The following is a 17,013-nucleotide window of genomic DNA, read 5'->3' as shown; positions in this document are numbered from 1 at the left end:
AGCTCTTTCTCATCGTTTCAATTTTACACGATTTCATGTAAATTTAAAAAAAAAATTTTAACATCAAAATTGGTTTGCAAGATGAAGTCGGAACAATAACTCGCCAGTGTAAAAGGAAAAAAAAGACAGTACTTCAACTACCCTCAATAATTAAATAATTACAACAGACCAAAATAATAAAAATATTCTGTGACAATCGTTACAAAAGACTGATATAAGTGAAAATTACAAAATTGACCCCACAAGCTGTCCAGTGGACAGTGTCCACACTAACAAACAATACGTAGCTCTTTCATGTTGGAAGAACGTTTTTATTTACGATCGATATGGCTGCATTACATGCAGGCTTAGGCTACGGTTCAAACTTATTATACGTTCCCTCCTCAAAAAGTTAGAAACATTACAATCACTCGACCAGCAAGCACTCTTTATTAAAGAGTCTTTAATACAAAGTTAAAGCAAAATTTTGAAGAGAGAGCCAACAGATAAAGTTTTGGCCCGCTACGAATTTCATTCGACTCGTAGAATTTAGAAAAGTAAACTTTTAGGTTTAAGGTCTTATAGACTGTATGTATGCTTTTTAAGTGATTTTAAGTGATATAAAAAAAAGATGATTTGTATTGACAGTACGAAACCCTAGACCAGGACCTCTTTTTGAGAATAAATTCTCACGAATTTTTTTTGTACATGTTTTACGAGAAAATCAATAAAATATTTTCTTAAAAATAGGCTCTGCTAGACACCCCTCCCTCAAATGCTATACGTAATTTAAAAACAGACTCTTAATGTTAAGTATGATGAAACCTTTTTTTGTTCAGCTGAATGATTAGAGTTTCTTATGGCATATTTAACAGAATTAAGCAAGGACAATAAAACGCCAGAAGAGACAATATACTCTAAAATACCTTGCAAATGTTTTCAAGTCAAACTGCCTTCAATTGCCACTTTAAAATTTATGATAGTTCTATCACCTCACTATCAACCCTTTTCACCGTAATTGATGACAATGACACGATCAGCCCGTAAAACCTACCACTATATTTCGGGTACATCACAAAAATATCTTACTCGGAAAACATACATTTTCTTTTAACAAAATTTTCAATTTTTGTATAATGTTTTCGTGGGGTATAAGCAACCTCAAACAAAACAGAAAAGGTCTAATGGTCTTACCTTCGTTTATCTTTGTATGTTGTGAAACATGAAAGGAAAACGGAATTAGTAAAACGAACCTAAATTTATTGGATCCATTTTTCCCGGTATCAAGATTTTGCGTATTATGTTTACTTCGCATTCTGTGCTCCAAAAAAAAAATACTATTTACAATGATGTGCCAAAAAGAAATATATTCACGATCATATTATGAGGACAAAACTCCAAATGAAAATATACTTCGTAAAAGGTAATTGAATATATTTTTGAATGTATAACATCAAAAAGATGAAAGAAATGTTTCTTTTTTAAGCATTCAATTGAATTCAATGGATTGTTTGTGTTATTGAAACATATACATCGTCAATTGAAAAATAATGAACAATCGTTGATTTATTTTAAATTAAATTCCCTGATATAGTTGTAGAGAGAAACAAGCAAAGAAATAGGTTAAAAAGGAAATCTGTTTGTCGAGTAAGAGTATATTATGATGATCAATATACCTTGAAAGCACGTGATTGAAGTATGAAAAAAATTTCCCAGTTTCAAAACCTAGATTCAAAGCCATGAGTGCACATTCTCTACCTGCTTTTACAAACCTATGAACCATATGCTCATCTGTTAGCGACCTCGACGACAAAAAATTTATTGTTTTCGTATATATAGCAAAATGATGGTTACAACAAATGAAGTAAAAGATTTTGAATCAGAGCTTAATTGGACTGTACTATGATGCGCTTGCTATGTATAAAGCATTATAAAACGTTTAAGAAGACATTTGATAAGTGTATATTTAAAATGCTGGCGAGTCGTGGGTCGTCAATTTCTATAAAGTGTCGTTGACCCCAACTCTAGAACTCGTAACTGGTGGTGTGGTCGTGATCTTATACTAAATAGTTACAGACTGGCCCTTCATACAAAAATTTTGTTCGAGCGCTGAAGCAAAAGTAAATACGAAATGTTCAATGGTGTTAGTGAGTACCATAACTTTATGGTACTAGAAAATCGGCGCCAACGTTGATTCGTTTGGGTTACTTTTCAAATTTTGCTTGACATTCTTGTGTATCTTATACATACGTAATATCGGTTTACTTTAGCTTCAGTTTTACGTCTACGTATTGCCTGTCTATATATATTAAGTCTAAGGTCTACGTAACTCTTTAGAACATGGAAACTTTAATAGTACATTGAATGACAAGGGGCGAAAGTAAAAAAATTCAACCGTGTGCGAGAGTTGATGCCCGCGCCGAAGGCAAGGGCCTCAATCGCACAGGTTGAATTTTTTTATTTTTGCCCCGAGTCGTTCATACTATTTTTTTTGATACCAACATCGAAAGTTGATACGTATCGCAAACAGCAGAACAAAATGTTGAAGTATGAAGGCATTTAGCCAGAAAATGCGGGGGTCCAGGGGGCGGCAGCCCCCTGGCATATCAAAAATTTAATTATTTAGCCATCACAACAACAACACACACAAAAATTAAGATATAACTAACAAATCATTCAGTAACAAAAAGTATCAACTTTGTATGCTAATTTCAATAAGAGCACTGGCGCACGCTTTATTTCAATTTTGATCGCAGTACACTTATTGACAAGAGTCGACTATTACATTATGTAGTCGACTTTCGCATTATGTATATTGACTTTCGCTTTATGTATTCTTTCTTTCTCCCCGCTCAAACACATAACTTGCATTTTTTTACTTTCGCCCCGGATTTCGAGGGCGAAAGTATCAACTTTCGATGTTGGTATCAAAAAAAGATTTTTGTTGCTCTCTTGTCATTTGCTTATCAAGTATTAAAAGTTTAAATAGATAGTTGGGTGTTTGTTTTATGCCGGGACCTGTCGTGGCCAATAAACATGTGAAAACGTGATTTTTGACTGTTATGTAAATAATTGTTTATATTCCTCGTATCGCTCAAAAAGGCGACAGAAAAGATGGTTTAACCATGAAAAGTATAGTTTTCTACTCATGTAACATCCATCTCGAACTAAATAAACAGGTACATCGTACACAAATGTAAGCGTTGTTGTACATCAAAAAAAAATGGACAATAATAGGAAATGTGGCAGGATATAAGAATATTTTACATGAAACTACAAAGAGTGCATGATCATCATTATTTTAATGTATCGACTGGAAAATAAGCTATTTTCAAATTCAGTATGTTTGTTTATTCTGCAAACAATTTTACAAACGTAAAATCGAATAAAATCCAACATACATTTTCCATCGACATAAAAAGAATGTAAAAAATGTTGGACTATAAAATTCAATACCTTAGTTACGACTGTAAGAAGCCCTTGTGATATTTGCAATATAAAAGGCAAATTTTCCAGTGATTTGCCTTACTCCGCACATTTGTTTGTACTCAATTTCCGAAAGCAATTTTTAACAGTAAATTTGGTGTTTCTATGGAAAAGCTAGGGTTGTCATCAAAATTTGATTCAACATAATTCTAAGAAGAGTACGACGGCAAACGACCTGTACGTACCTTTGTTATTTTGTGCCAAAACATGTTACCTATACAATGAAATGAACTTTCTTGGAAATCCTATGAATTTCGCTAGATAATTACGTAAACTTGTTGACATTTTTTATTGTTCTGGATCCTGTGAATACCAAATCTCATATCGCAGAACAGAATACCAGGGCAGGTCTTTCATAATATGTTACGTACCTGCGGCAAGAATTCCTTACTCACTCTGGAGACTATATCACTCGCTCTAGATACAAACTTCCCACTCGTGAGCAAGCAAATTATATTTCACATGCTAGCGTCCGGAAAGAACTTTCTCATAGTCACAAACAGTGACGTAAAGGTCACTTTACCGCGCGCTAACATGCAAAAGTTACTAAACTAAGTGAAACTTTGAAATGAGTAGTCAATATAATCCTTTCGACCGTAGCGGCCGTAAAATATACATGTTGAGCACAACCATCATAAAAGCGTATGAATTATTATTCTATTCAGCAAAGCGCTACATTTCGTCTTTATATTATTTACCCAACAAACATCCAAAAAACATTGATTTTGTGATTTAGGATTTATGGTTGATGGCTGTATTATCAATTGAATTAATCATGAGACTTTATCGTACGAATATATTTTAGTTCAGCTTATTTGCAGGTCCAGTTTTTCGTATAATGCGATCCATTACTCCATCAATATTTATTTATTCGAGATAATTATATCAAAAATAGAAAAGAGAGAGAGAGAAAGGCAGATAACAATCTTTTATCGTGGAATATTACCGTATAATTAATTCATTAATAATTCTTATGATATTGTATGTATTCTATACCGGTTGACGGTGTTAACTCACCTAATTAAGGGAAAAAATATAAATGGGAAAATTTAATATACAAACTGTATGGAGTAACATAAAGGTTTATGGTGGAATACATATTTCATTGGTATATACCACAATACACTTTTACAAAAATTTGTCATAACATCCAAGTCATTAAATGCAATAATTCATTTTTTCCTCGCTCTAAGATTGTGGTGATAAGTGTATTTTAGATACTTAACATTTACCAATGAATAACGTATTCGAACACTTCGATAAAGTAATGTTCCATAATAATGTCTAACCATATAAGAAATAGCTATCTAATCAATAAAATATTTGTATATTTCTGTAGATTTTTGGTATTATAAAGTATCCCATCAAGCGATGACTTTGTTCTATTGTTGGTTTTGCGGAGGGTGAGCTAGCAGATAGTTCAATGCTCTCTGTATTAATTCGGGAACGGGCGGTGGTGTGGGTATATGATCGCCCTAAAAATGAAAGAAAAAAACATTAATTTGGAGAGACAAAAAGACTTTCTCGTTTGTTCGAAAGTTTAGGATTTTAATGTTTAATCATTAACAATTTGTACGTCTATGCATAGTTTCATTCATTCCTTTGATATAAGTTTATATAAATTGTCTGGCTGGCGTGCAAAAACATCATTGTGTTATGAATCATGAGGATGTTTAATGGAATTCATTTGTAATTTTTCCCCAGCGAATTAATTTTTCAAGCAATTTCTCAATGCATACAATCTGCAGTAAACAGATAGGGTGATTTAGGATTTGAGATGTCTGAGAAAACCCATATATGTTCGATTGCATGTAAAAGCTTCTGATAAGTTGTTGTAATAAACTTATGAGACTTGCAACTAAATGAGAGCAAAATAGCAAAATGTGTGTTAAAACAAGTGAAGTAATAGTTATTTATGACATCGAGTGCGAAGTACTTTATTAGGCTCTAGATGTGTAATTATGACAAGAGGCCGTAATAAAGTACTTCGCACCGAGATTCATACAACGTTTTATGCAAAAGAGCGATCTAAAATTCGACGTCTTCGAACATTTTGATCTCGAGTTGCATAAAACTTTTTTAACCGAAACTTAAGACAAAAGAAGTGAAAAATTTAATGGTCGCTGCCCTGTATTAAAGATTAAAGCATAGAAAAGTATACATACTGACCAGTCTCAAATATTTCTTCATCATTTACATAAACCTTCATTAATCGCAACTCGGCACCTTGTAACTCGTGATGCTCGGGAACATCGAGGAGATTGCAATTTTATACGAAAACTTCACCTTTTTCCTTTTACATGTTTATTTCATAGAGGGTACTGTGATACTGTGTGCACAGTAACCCATGCTACATGATAAAATTGACATTTCTTAGAGTATGTAAACTTGGAATGAAATTCGAAGTGCAAAGATTTTCAACTGACGAACTGATCTAAACCAGTCCTAAATGTGTAGGCAATTCAATATTGAATTTTACTCGATAGAGAATGATATTGTGAGCGTACAATATACCTATATGGAATGCCAACAACTGGGTTATCTTTTTATTGCCGTCGTCGTCATTCGTATACAAACGACAGTAGAACAATATTCAGTTTTGTAGAATAGGGCACAAGATCTATAAAAAATAGAAAGACTGGGCATGTCTTTTACTGGACATGTAAATAACACATCAATTGGGTCAGGTGTTTATATACACAAAATTAAAAATTAATGATTCCTACTACAGATACCACGTTTATGTTCTATTATCTATCGGGATCCGAGAATCTGGCACACAGGAAGAGGGTGCCAAATTCCTTACATGAAGTGGAATCTAGAACATGTGCCAGATTATCTTTTTTCCTAGGTTTTTGAGAATTTGGCACACGCAACGAAGCTTGTGTGCCAGTTTTGTGCTAACTCATTTTAATCTGGAAGTTATGATTGAGTCTGCGAGTCAACAAATTTGTCATTTTACGAGTTTTCGCAGTCAAAACTAAGAAATTTGCCTTTTTACAAAATGAAGCAAAAAGCTATAGCTTTGAAGGCATCGAGAGAAATTCAATAATTTGTCTCCAAACTAGAAACTTCGTCCTTTTACGAAATCTTGCATAAAAGTTGCGATGTCTTGGAGGAATTGTCGTTTTCCGACCCTATTGAACAATATTCGTCGAACGTTGTTCCTCGAATCGAAACATCACAATTCCCTAATTGTTGCCAAGCCTTTCCTTTATAGGTAAATAATGTTGACTAATATAGTGATAGACGGCTAACTATGATTAGCACACCATTCACTTTTATTTATTTTTCTATTATGGCTACCGTGTGTCAATTTCCAAAGTTGCATGGTGCCAAATTACTCTTCAGATGGTGAATCTGGCACTGTTCTAAATTCACATTACAGTGGAAACTGGCACGCATCAAACTTGCATGGTGCCAAATTACCCTACCCTATCTATCGTCAACAGATCCCGATCTAACAATTCACTAAATAAAATTAACTGTCTCCTCAACAATGGTACACAAAATCCGCAACAAAGATTCATTCATGTCCAGCTAAATAACCGAAGTCATTCTTTTTCTCAAAAACTTTTTTTTTTAATAAAAGCATTGCCGATTGAAGAGATACACATACCCAAGGTGATTTAAAATAATTTATTCAGATCAGTCCTTTCTACTCAATTTGGAGCAAATTTCGAAACACATTAAATACTAAGCGCATCAGTTGATTTATTCGGAAATGAATCTTGAGGCTATCCAATTGTGTGTTTGAATCGATTTTTTTTCCTTCAACCAGCATTCAAATATTATGTAAGTGGATTAAATTCACCTATAGATGTCTTATAAAAGGTCAAATAAAACTTTGTGAATAAATAAAATTACTGTTTGGGTTGTTTGATGCTTTTGAATACAGATAAATTGAAGGGAAAATTTGTACCAAATTCGGTTTTTCCGATTCAAATTGTATGGTTTCCGTGTTAATACAGTCGTCAAATAATTTGATGCTGTTGACTGGGACAAAGTTACAACATTTTGATTACGGTTAATTGAAACATAAATTCCAACTACTTCACAAACATATCTCTTACGTTATCGCACTTTATCAACAATAAATTATCAGTGGAAACTTACCGTAGGTTGAAATCCATTTTCATTGGCAATATAGTTCATACTAATCACTTCGCCATCGGGTGCCGTATACTGATATCCGCCCTGCACTTGCATAGCAAGATCATTACTTCCAGGTATCTCCTTTGGTTGTCCTTCTTCCTTTACATTTAATCCATTATCCGTTTCGAACAAATATTGGTATGATCCGTCTACGTTTAATACACTTTCACTCCGCAGTATTTGTGCCGCAGCATCAGTTGACTGTGATTCGGCAGAACGTCCTTGCGAAAATGAATTCACATTTTGTAATGGAAGTTTCGAGACATCTGGGTACACGGTTTTCGTCACTGGACTTTGCGGACTTGATCTACCTTCTGCTTTAACTTGTGGCTGGACTTCATTACTGCTGAATGGTGCCAGCAGGTCTAATTGTGGTTTATTAATTGACGCAACCAGAGAGACAGACAAAGTGAGAAGTATAGTAACCTGTAAGCAGATTGATATAATGAGTCATCCTACTTTAATAACAAAAAATAAATAAAAAACACCGCCGCCCATGTTATTTTCACAACATTTTTTTATGGTAAGTTATATTTTATGACATCCAAACAATTCACTTTTTTAACTAATACTTTTTATGTGGAGAGTGGAGACACAGTGGATGTATGTTTTACTAGTTAGTTCTTTGTTTAATAATAATAAAAATCCGAAAAGTTTAAACAAAAAAAAAACGCAAATCGCAGGAAACAACGAAAGTTTTAATTAAATAATTAATGAGCAGAAACAATACTCTCTCTAGCAAACAAACTACATTTATTAAGGTGGTAAAGACGTTTGTAAAACTCTGCTACTCGTTTATGATTCGTGAGTCTGTTCACTTTAAGCCTTATGAAGGAGCAGAGTTTCTCAATGGCTATTTATATTGTCAACCCAAGGCGAAGCCGAGGTTTACAAGACATCGTGTGCGATAAAATACCAGCATATGATTCGTGTTTCATACAACGTTTTATGCAATTCAGTGAACGAATTCCCCAAGACTACAAAACAAACCACAAAAACAAAATTTTCACTAAAAAAACTGAAACTGAAATTGACATCGACTGAAATAGTATTTTACTATGCTGGTGCATGTAATAAGGCTGTTACATGTATAGGCAATAACCTTTACATCACTCGCATAGTAAAACGTCGTACTACACACGGAAAATAAAGTTATATCTCGTATCACGATGAGTAAAAGTACCTCGGGCTGCCGCCCTCGGATACTTTTTCTCATCTGGATACGAGATATCACTTTACTTCCCTTGCATAGTAATGTACTATTACATGACTAGAGATAAAAAGATGAAAAGTAGAGTTTTCGTGTGAATTTTGTTGATCCGAGGCGAAGCCGAGGTCAATAAACACACGAAAACGAGACTTTTCATATTTTTATTGCGACTTATGTAATGGATTTTACATGATAAGGGCGTCGAAAGAAGTGCTTGAAACATGAAAAGTACGGTTTTCGACGCATGTAGCAAGTAAAACGTGTTACAACTGTTGCAAAAACAGTTGTTCAAACAGTATTCATAACAGTTGTTATTACATTTGATGTATTTTGGGTGCGATAATTTTTTGTTCGCACAGATGAATTAAAACTGTTTCATATGACACTGCACACAGGCTGCGTAAGTATCGAATTCGCTCACTGAATTGCATAAAGTTACTTTACACCCTAATTCGATTTTTTTAAGAAAATTTGTTTGCTAGAAAGAGGATTGCCAAGGCCATGGAGAAACACTGACACTAATATGCCGAAACTCATGATACATCTGATATTGACATTTACGACCAAAACAGACGATGACATATGGTTATATATACTTATACAGCAAAATGCATGTTAGAACAAATGAAGTAATAGAATTTGCGTTAAAACAACTGAAGTCACAGATTAATTGATTTTGTCTATCGACACATTTACCGGTTTTCAAACCCTAAAACGAAAAATTCAAAACTTAAATTTGTTTTATTTAGAAAATTAGGACAATTAGGGTATTGCAAGTTTCGAGTTTATATTTTAGTATAAATCGTATGTCAGCAAAAAAAAAAATCAATTTCAATTACAACGTTTTTTCATCAAATAACAGTGTCAATGTCTAGCGTATGATCTCAGGACTCCAGCAAGGTAACTTTCAAGCCTCCAAATTTGACACTTGTCAATTCAGTGTTCTTGCTAGGAGCAGTGCTGTGTCCAAAGTCTTATTTCTCAGCAGATATTTGTGCGATTGAAAAATTAATTATTTTAGCTGTGTCCTGATATGCTAGATGTACTCAATTGACCAATTTCAGATAATTTCAACTAGAAAATGAAAACAAAACAAATTACTGACCACTCTGATTCTATTTTATATTATAAAATTCTGATCAATTCAAAATTGAGGAAACAAATCAATGAAATTAATTACACGCTAATTAATCAATAAAATATTTGTTTATTGCAATTATACCTAACACCAAAAAAATGCTGCATAATCAACGCGAATTAAATTCAAGATTGATGAGCCAAAATTTATTATTCTATCAAATTACATAATTAATCTTTCATTTTCTTCGCACAAAATTACAAATTGCATTCAAAAAACAATTAATTTGTTTGGTGAACATTATAAAACAATTTTTTTTTCGACTTAATTAATTTGCATCATTCTTCAAAACAAAAGACGAAAAATTTCGCGACCGGTGTAGCACAACGTATTCGAAAGACTATTAGATCACATTTATTGTATTTAGTAAACGTTTTCATAGACTTTTAATTTAAAATCATGCAAACATCCCAATAAAAAATCGATCACAAAAAGTCTTTAAATTAATTAACTCAACAAAAAGTTCAACGTTTTTTTTTTCGTTGAATTTGAAGAGATGCCATATGATCAATTTGATTTAATGGACCGGTTCTTTATTACCAATTTGAAATTAATTCATTAATTTTTTTTCACCGAGTTCATTCATGGCATCGAAGATTGCAACAAGGCTGACTGGATATTAGCCGAATGTAATTTATTTCAATACGAATATGCTATCAGATCGATAATATTTTTCTTTGATTGATAATTTTGTACCATGACATGAATATATACACGATTCAAATGTTGATTGGAAATTCGTTTGTTATCACTGATTGATTGATTAGATCAATGAGAAATCAACTTAATCGATCAGTCAATCAATCAGTCATAAACATTAATACAATAGTGAATAGTGATCACAAAAACTATTCATTGATCTTTCTTGGTCGTGTCATCAAGCTTGTCGATCATTGCAATAAAAAAAATGTTATCAGTGATTTCGAACAACATATTCTTGGCTATCAGATGGAGTTCATGACCCTTAATGTACATAAAACTGTAACATGTATTATCGATAGCAAAGCCAAACATAAGCAATAAGCTGCGACCTTTTATTGTACAACAGACCTACCGAAAATACTTCTAAAAGAAGTAACAGATTCGATAATAATATTTGTGCCACCGAGAATTGAAATACGACGGATTTCAATATCGATAACTAGATTGAAATGTCCAAAATTACAACACCCGTTTTCATGGCTTATTACAACACTCAAACCAGTGTTGAAATGAAATTCGTATGAGTTATTACAGCATTCGTTTTAAAAAAATGCAAAGCAACGTGATCGATCAAATTCGAAGAGTGATTGTTTACAATGAAAATTCTGAATTTTTGTGCATTTGTCTATTTCAATTCTCGGTTGGCACAAAGCATGATGTGTTACACGTATTGTAATGAGATTTTTTCAGCACACGACCCAATTTTCCTTACTCGCTCCGCTCGTAAGGAAAACTTGGGTCTAGTGCTGAAAAAATCAACATTACAATACTTGTAACACAACATACTATTGTTGTTTACGAGGGGTGTGTAAACATGAATAGTTCTTTCATTTAAGTATTTTTTAAGTTTTTATTCTTTTTTTAGTTTTCTTTAATTTAAAAACAAAAAAGTCGTACAGTTGGAGGCAGAGAAATTTCAGCATGAATTTGCTTCAGCTGTTCTTCAGCTGATCCATACAAACAATCAAAACCGTTCATAAATCGTTATTCGGTTTTACCACACAAGTATAAGAAGTTTTGATTATTTGCATCTATTGAAGAAGAACTGAAACAAATTTATGCTTAAATTTCACTGCCTCTGACTGTACAGTTTCGCGCACTGTATTTCGAATTCTTTTCGAATTTTTTAGTCTTTTTTCTGGTTTATTTTTAGTTTTATTGGGGGTTTTTCAGGTTTTTGTTAGTTTTCAATTTTAATCAATTTTGTTAGTTTCTAGTTTTCTATGTTTATCCACCTTTCAGTTGTTTATCTAGTTATTTTTGTTGTTCGAATAGGCTGATAGCTGATATTTCCAATTGAACTATTATCTAAAGATATTACCGTAGATTAGCAAACTGGTATTGTCACAAATCAATTTTATTTTTCAAAGTCTTGAACCGTATACCGCACTAGTACTATTCAACACTAATTTTGGATGTAATCAGTAGGGATTGGATCTCAATATTGACATTAATAATCTATTTATATACTTGTCATGATAATTTAAATTGATATACACGTTATATCCCAGTTGGCTTTACTTGCTACATATCAACCTAAAAGTTGAGCTACAAGTAATACGAATTTGCTCAATAAATTAAGTCCCAAGTAATCGGCAACGAAGACTTCTAGTTACTGTTATCAATATGAAGCAACATATATCGAGGCTTACAAGTTGTAGTGACTCCCCCTCATTCGTATGGAAAATTTTTTATCCAGTCTGCCTTCTATTCCGAATACAAGGTCTTCCTTACAAGATAAACGCACTTCAAGCAAAAGTACTTTTAATGACAGCTGCCAAATATAGTACTCTTTGTATGAAATTTTATACCCACTCTTTTTACAGTGTAAAATTTTGTATGGAGCACTGTCAAGTATTTAGAGTACCACTTTTGCTTGAAGTGCGTTTTTTGTCCTAATTTTGAATCACGAAGAAAATAAATGTGTAGTTATTCCTATTTAACTAAAAATGCGAATAGCTCCGGATCCTGCCTTCCTAGAATTTATTTTCTTGGTGTTTTAAAATCACTATCCATAGATTTTCCGATTCATGCATAAAATTGATCACCATTTGCAAACTGATAGAAACTAAGTGCACAAACATTATCTGTGTCACAAAGCAATTTCATTTCATCCGTTTTGCATTATAATATTAAATATTGACAAACATCCAGATATGAAATTGCTGTTAAAGTTTTAAAATGCAAGCAACGCATAAACAAGACCAGTTATATCAAAGTGGAATTCGAAGAGAGATGATACTTGATAGAATTACCATATCAATCACTTGGTAATAAAAGTTTTAATCAAAATAGTTTATTTGCTACTCTATGGCAATGTCTAAAGATAAGAGTTCATCTGGAAATATAGTTGCAAATAGATTCATAAACACAAAATGGTAATGAACAAATTAAATAATTTTTAATTATTCCTCTCTGCACTTTTTACTTTAAATCGATTTTTGTGGTACACTTGGTGAATTAATAACATTCCTCTTGCACCAAATTTTCATTAATTTTCCCGTAATGAATTTCATTTAAACTAGAAAAATATCTCCGTTCAACATTCCAAGACGCACACATATTACAAATAATTCACAGCAACGATTTCTTCGTAATCCTTCTTTCGCTCGACTGAGGCACAAATGTAACACAACAAACAAACAAACATAAATTACCAATTTCGATCTCATGATGATATGTTGCGCCGAATAATCCCTTTGCGAAACTGTACGATTTTTGTTACAGAAATTGTATTTATACGATTACGCCAGAAATTTTTTCTACGAGTTTTTTTTGTAACACCCAATATAATTACCAATAATCAATTAATGAAGAGGAAAAAATATCGATAAAACTCGTGTTAAAACTAAACCAATTCGGACCCGTCTTTTTTATGTATATCAAATTTAAATTTTGAAATCGTCCAAATCGAACCAAATTCGCTATATTATTAATCAAAAGAGCTTGATCACCACTTGATCAGAACAGTATTTTAAATGAGATTATCAAAATGTTTTATCGGTCTAATATATGAAAATATTTGGTTAATTGATATGATGGTCATTCAAGATTTTTTTTTCCTCAAAAAACTGCTTTTCGAAATTAGTGAAAGTAATGAATAGATTAGATGGATGGTTTTGAATTGCCGTGTGCTTAGGTGTTGAGGATGATGCCAATATTTTTTTTTCTGATATTGTTATACAAATTTACGTATAAGTTCTGCTTCAATGATTTTATGCGTGCTGCGGTGGGGGCATTTTAGTGGTTTGAGTTTTTTTTTCTTACAGGAAAGAATTAGTCAGGTGAAATATTACCTTTTAATTACTGTTAACGATCAAATTAGCATTTAATTAATATCATCGTTTGTACATTATGGTCTTAAAGGCCTTCACAATTTGCTGCTTAGAACATTAACACACTAAGGAAACCATATGGTTTGTCGCTACCGCTATGTATAACTAACATTCGTTTAAGTAACGAAAGATGTTGGTGTATAAATTCTAAACAAATCTTTATAATCAAAAGCGCAATGTATACGTATACTGTTTTTAAGATCAGCTGATCGATTGGATAAAATAGTTTAGTGCAATTCTTAGATATGCCCACGAGAGAATAAACCTTTTGTTAGCAGCGAAACTACTTAATTGGAAAAATAATTAAAAAGGTCTGATCTGACTTAGGAAGATAAACTTATAAGAAAATAAGTGTAATTAATAGGTAAAATTAAAAGATAAGACAAGGGAAGGACGACGATTTAACGAATACAGTAGCAGAAAATAGACAAGTCACAGTTTTAACTATTGCAATCGAATTGACGTTATTCATTCCATCCACAACCACATGCAATATCCACGTTGATGTACATAATATACATTCGAAGATGTGTTAACATTGGATTGGGGGCTATTTGAGACGGGTGTTTGTTTAGCCTGTGACTTTTGAGAAATTGTACTGTCGTTTACCGATTATTGAATTGATTCACGTGTTCGAACCAAGTATCACAATTAGGACATTTCGGATTCTATCCGCAACTCATTTAATACTTAGCTAACAATGTATTCGACCAGCTAAGTATGTCTGTCTCTTCAGCACGGAACACAGTTTGCTTTCTTTAGTTTGCTGTTGACTGATGAGTCGCTAATTACGGCTGCTGTATTCTGACGAAACAGAGTCTCGCTTGAGTGTTAAACTCACGAATCCATAGAACAGTGGAATGATTAGGACCACGATGTGGACACTTGTTTAAACCTTTAAGATTGAGCTTTCCAGTTGGTTGAGTTTTGTCTTTTCTTGTTGGTTGATTTCAGTTCAATTGATTAAATTTTATCCGTTCTTATTGAATAGCTGATCGCGGTTTTGTTGCCATGCGTTAATGGTGTTAAAATGATCAGTGTTGCGATCACAACTCACTTCAGGTTATGTTCTTCATTGAACATATAGAAGTAAAAATAGGAATTTTTGGTTTATTGCTCGTTGTAGGTGACTCCATCATTTTCTCTGTCTGTACTAATGCTAAGGCTTTTGAAACCTTTCAAAATTGACTAATCATCTCTTATCGACTGCATTGACTGAAATAAGCGTTTTTAAAGATTTTCTATCAGACGAAGTAATAGATTCAGTGATTATATTGCGATGCGCTTGAAGTTTGAAGATTACCCAGCTCTTTTATGGTACATCCCAAAACTCTGAGATCGGAGACACTGAAATAGATTTAACAACATCACAGTGACTAAAACATAGATTTTATTGTCGATCGTGTTGAAATAATCCTAAATGGACGATGGCGTCTTACTCACTGTAAGTAGGTGGTATGGGTGTTTATGAATTTATAGTCTTTACGAAGTGAAACGTCAGCATGTATACCATTTAAAAAAAAACACAGAATTTCAGTTCACACTGCACAGTGCACACCAATATGCATTATGTGTTCATCAAATATTAAATCTTATCAGAGTATGGTCTCGCTCTTCCATGTCCTATCTGCAGTTAACAAATTTTATAGTAACTTTTACTTTACCTGGAAATTTGTTCCATTTGTGTTTATAAACGAGATTCGTTCTAACAGAATGTATTTTACAAGAAAAATAATTTGGTAGAACACTTATTTGCTAAGAAAAATGTTTCTGTGTTGGACATCTCGAAATATATCCGACGCTGATGCTTACTTTTATTACCTGTTCACCTTTCACCTTTTGATTTGTTTGTGTTAAATTTGTATTAAAAACTTTTCCGTGCTTAAATTTATATAGTCTGACATTTGACAAAGGAAAAACAACGAATAACGTCAGACTTCACAAATTTAAACGCGTACAGTCACTAACATTCTACAACCACCCACTGAACGGATTTTAAGTTTTTGAACATGCTACATGCGTCGAAAGCCGTAATTTAATATTTCAAGCACTACTTTCAACGCATTCAGCATGTCTAGAACGATAATCTCGAGCTTATCCCTCTAGGGAGTTTTTGTTTATCTCGATGTATCTGTTCTCGACAGATAAAATATGATATGCACCTATTGCCAGACTGTTAATTTGACGTGTAGGCATTATGGCCCACGCCTTCGGCTAGGGCAATAATGTCCTACACGTCAAAATATCAATCTTGGCAACAGGTGCATAATATATATTATCGCATACGCGGTGTGATTCCCCGAAAAAATTATTCACCTAGGATATATAAACAAACATTATACTTCTGTAAATTGTCAAAGTGTCATTCGCATATCTTGTTGTCTCGTTTTCGCTTATGCGATAAAAAATAATATGCACGTATGACAAGCCGTCTAGGCAAGCCTCGACCGCTTTGTCATACGTGCATAATATTTATTACATAACTCAGGTCTGGATAAAAATGAAAAGTCTCGTTTTCGTGTGCTTATTGACCTCGGCTACGCAACAAAATTCATACGAAACTCTTTTTATCCCTAGTCATGCAATAGTTATTGACATGACAAGGGATAAAAAGTTGAAAAGTCGAGTTTACATGTGAAATTTGTTGATCGGAGGCGAAGCCGAGGTCAACAATCTCACGAAAACGTGATTTTTCATTTTTAATCCACAGTTTTGTAATGGATTTTTCACGTGTCGGGGCCGAAAATGAGGGAGTTTTGAGATTTTTCTATGGTTTTCGACCCCTTACACGAAATTTTTTTTGAGTATCTGTTTTGGACGATTGATTTTAGGCACTTTCGCATGTAGCCTTCACTTCGTTCGGGCTACAACTCGCGAAATTGCCTAAAAACAATCGTCCAAAACAGATACACAAATAACTATTACATGCTTTTGAAGCTAAGATTCTCTTGTTTTCCCTAGGTGTGAAATAAGCTACTTTCGACTCTAGGGAAAACAAAAGCATGCAA

The 17,013-nt window shown here is 33.2% G+C and overlaps 1 protein-coding gene across 1 annotated transcript; it reads right to left on the bottom strand.

Annotated features, from left to right (window-relative positions):
* Window positions 1-4,106: 4,106 nt before the first annotated feature.
* LOC119081488 (larval cuticle protein LCP-17-like) lies at window positions 4,107-13,854 on the bottom strand. Its single transcript, XM_037190490.1, has 3 exons — window positions 13,328-13,854; window positions 7,582-8,046; window positions 4,107-4,940 (listed from the first exon to the last, which is right to left on the bottom strand). The coding sequence occupies exons 1-3, from the start codon at window positions 13,340-13,342 to the stop codon at window positions 4,848-4,850; spliced, it is 573 nt and encodes a 190-aa protein (XP_037046385.1). The 5' UTR covers window positions 13,343-13,854; the 3' UTR covers window positions 4,107-4,847.
* Between the last annotated feature and the right edge of the window lie 3,159 nt (window positions 13,855-17,013).

Source organism: Bradysia coprophila, unplaced genomic scaffold (assembly GCF_014529535.1).
Source record: "Bradysia coprophila strain Holo2 unplaced genomic scaffold, BU_Bcop_v1 contig_358, whole genome shotgun sequence".
NCBI lineage: Eukaryota > Metazoa > Arthropoda > Insecta > Diptera > Sciaridae > Bradysia > Bradysia coprophila.
Note: the sequence above shows the minus strand (reverse complement) of the source record. Positions and strands in the feature narration are given on the sequence as shown.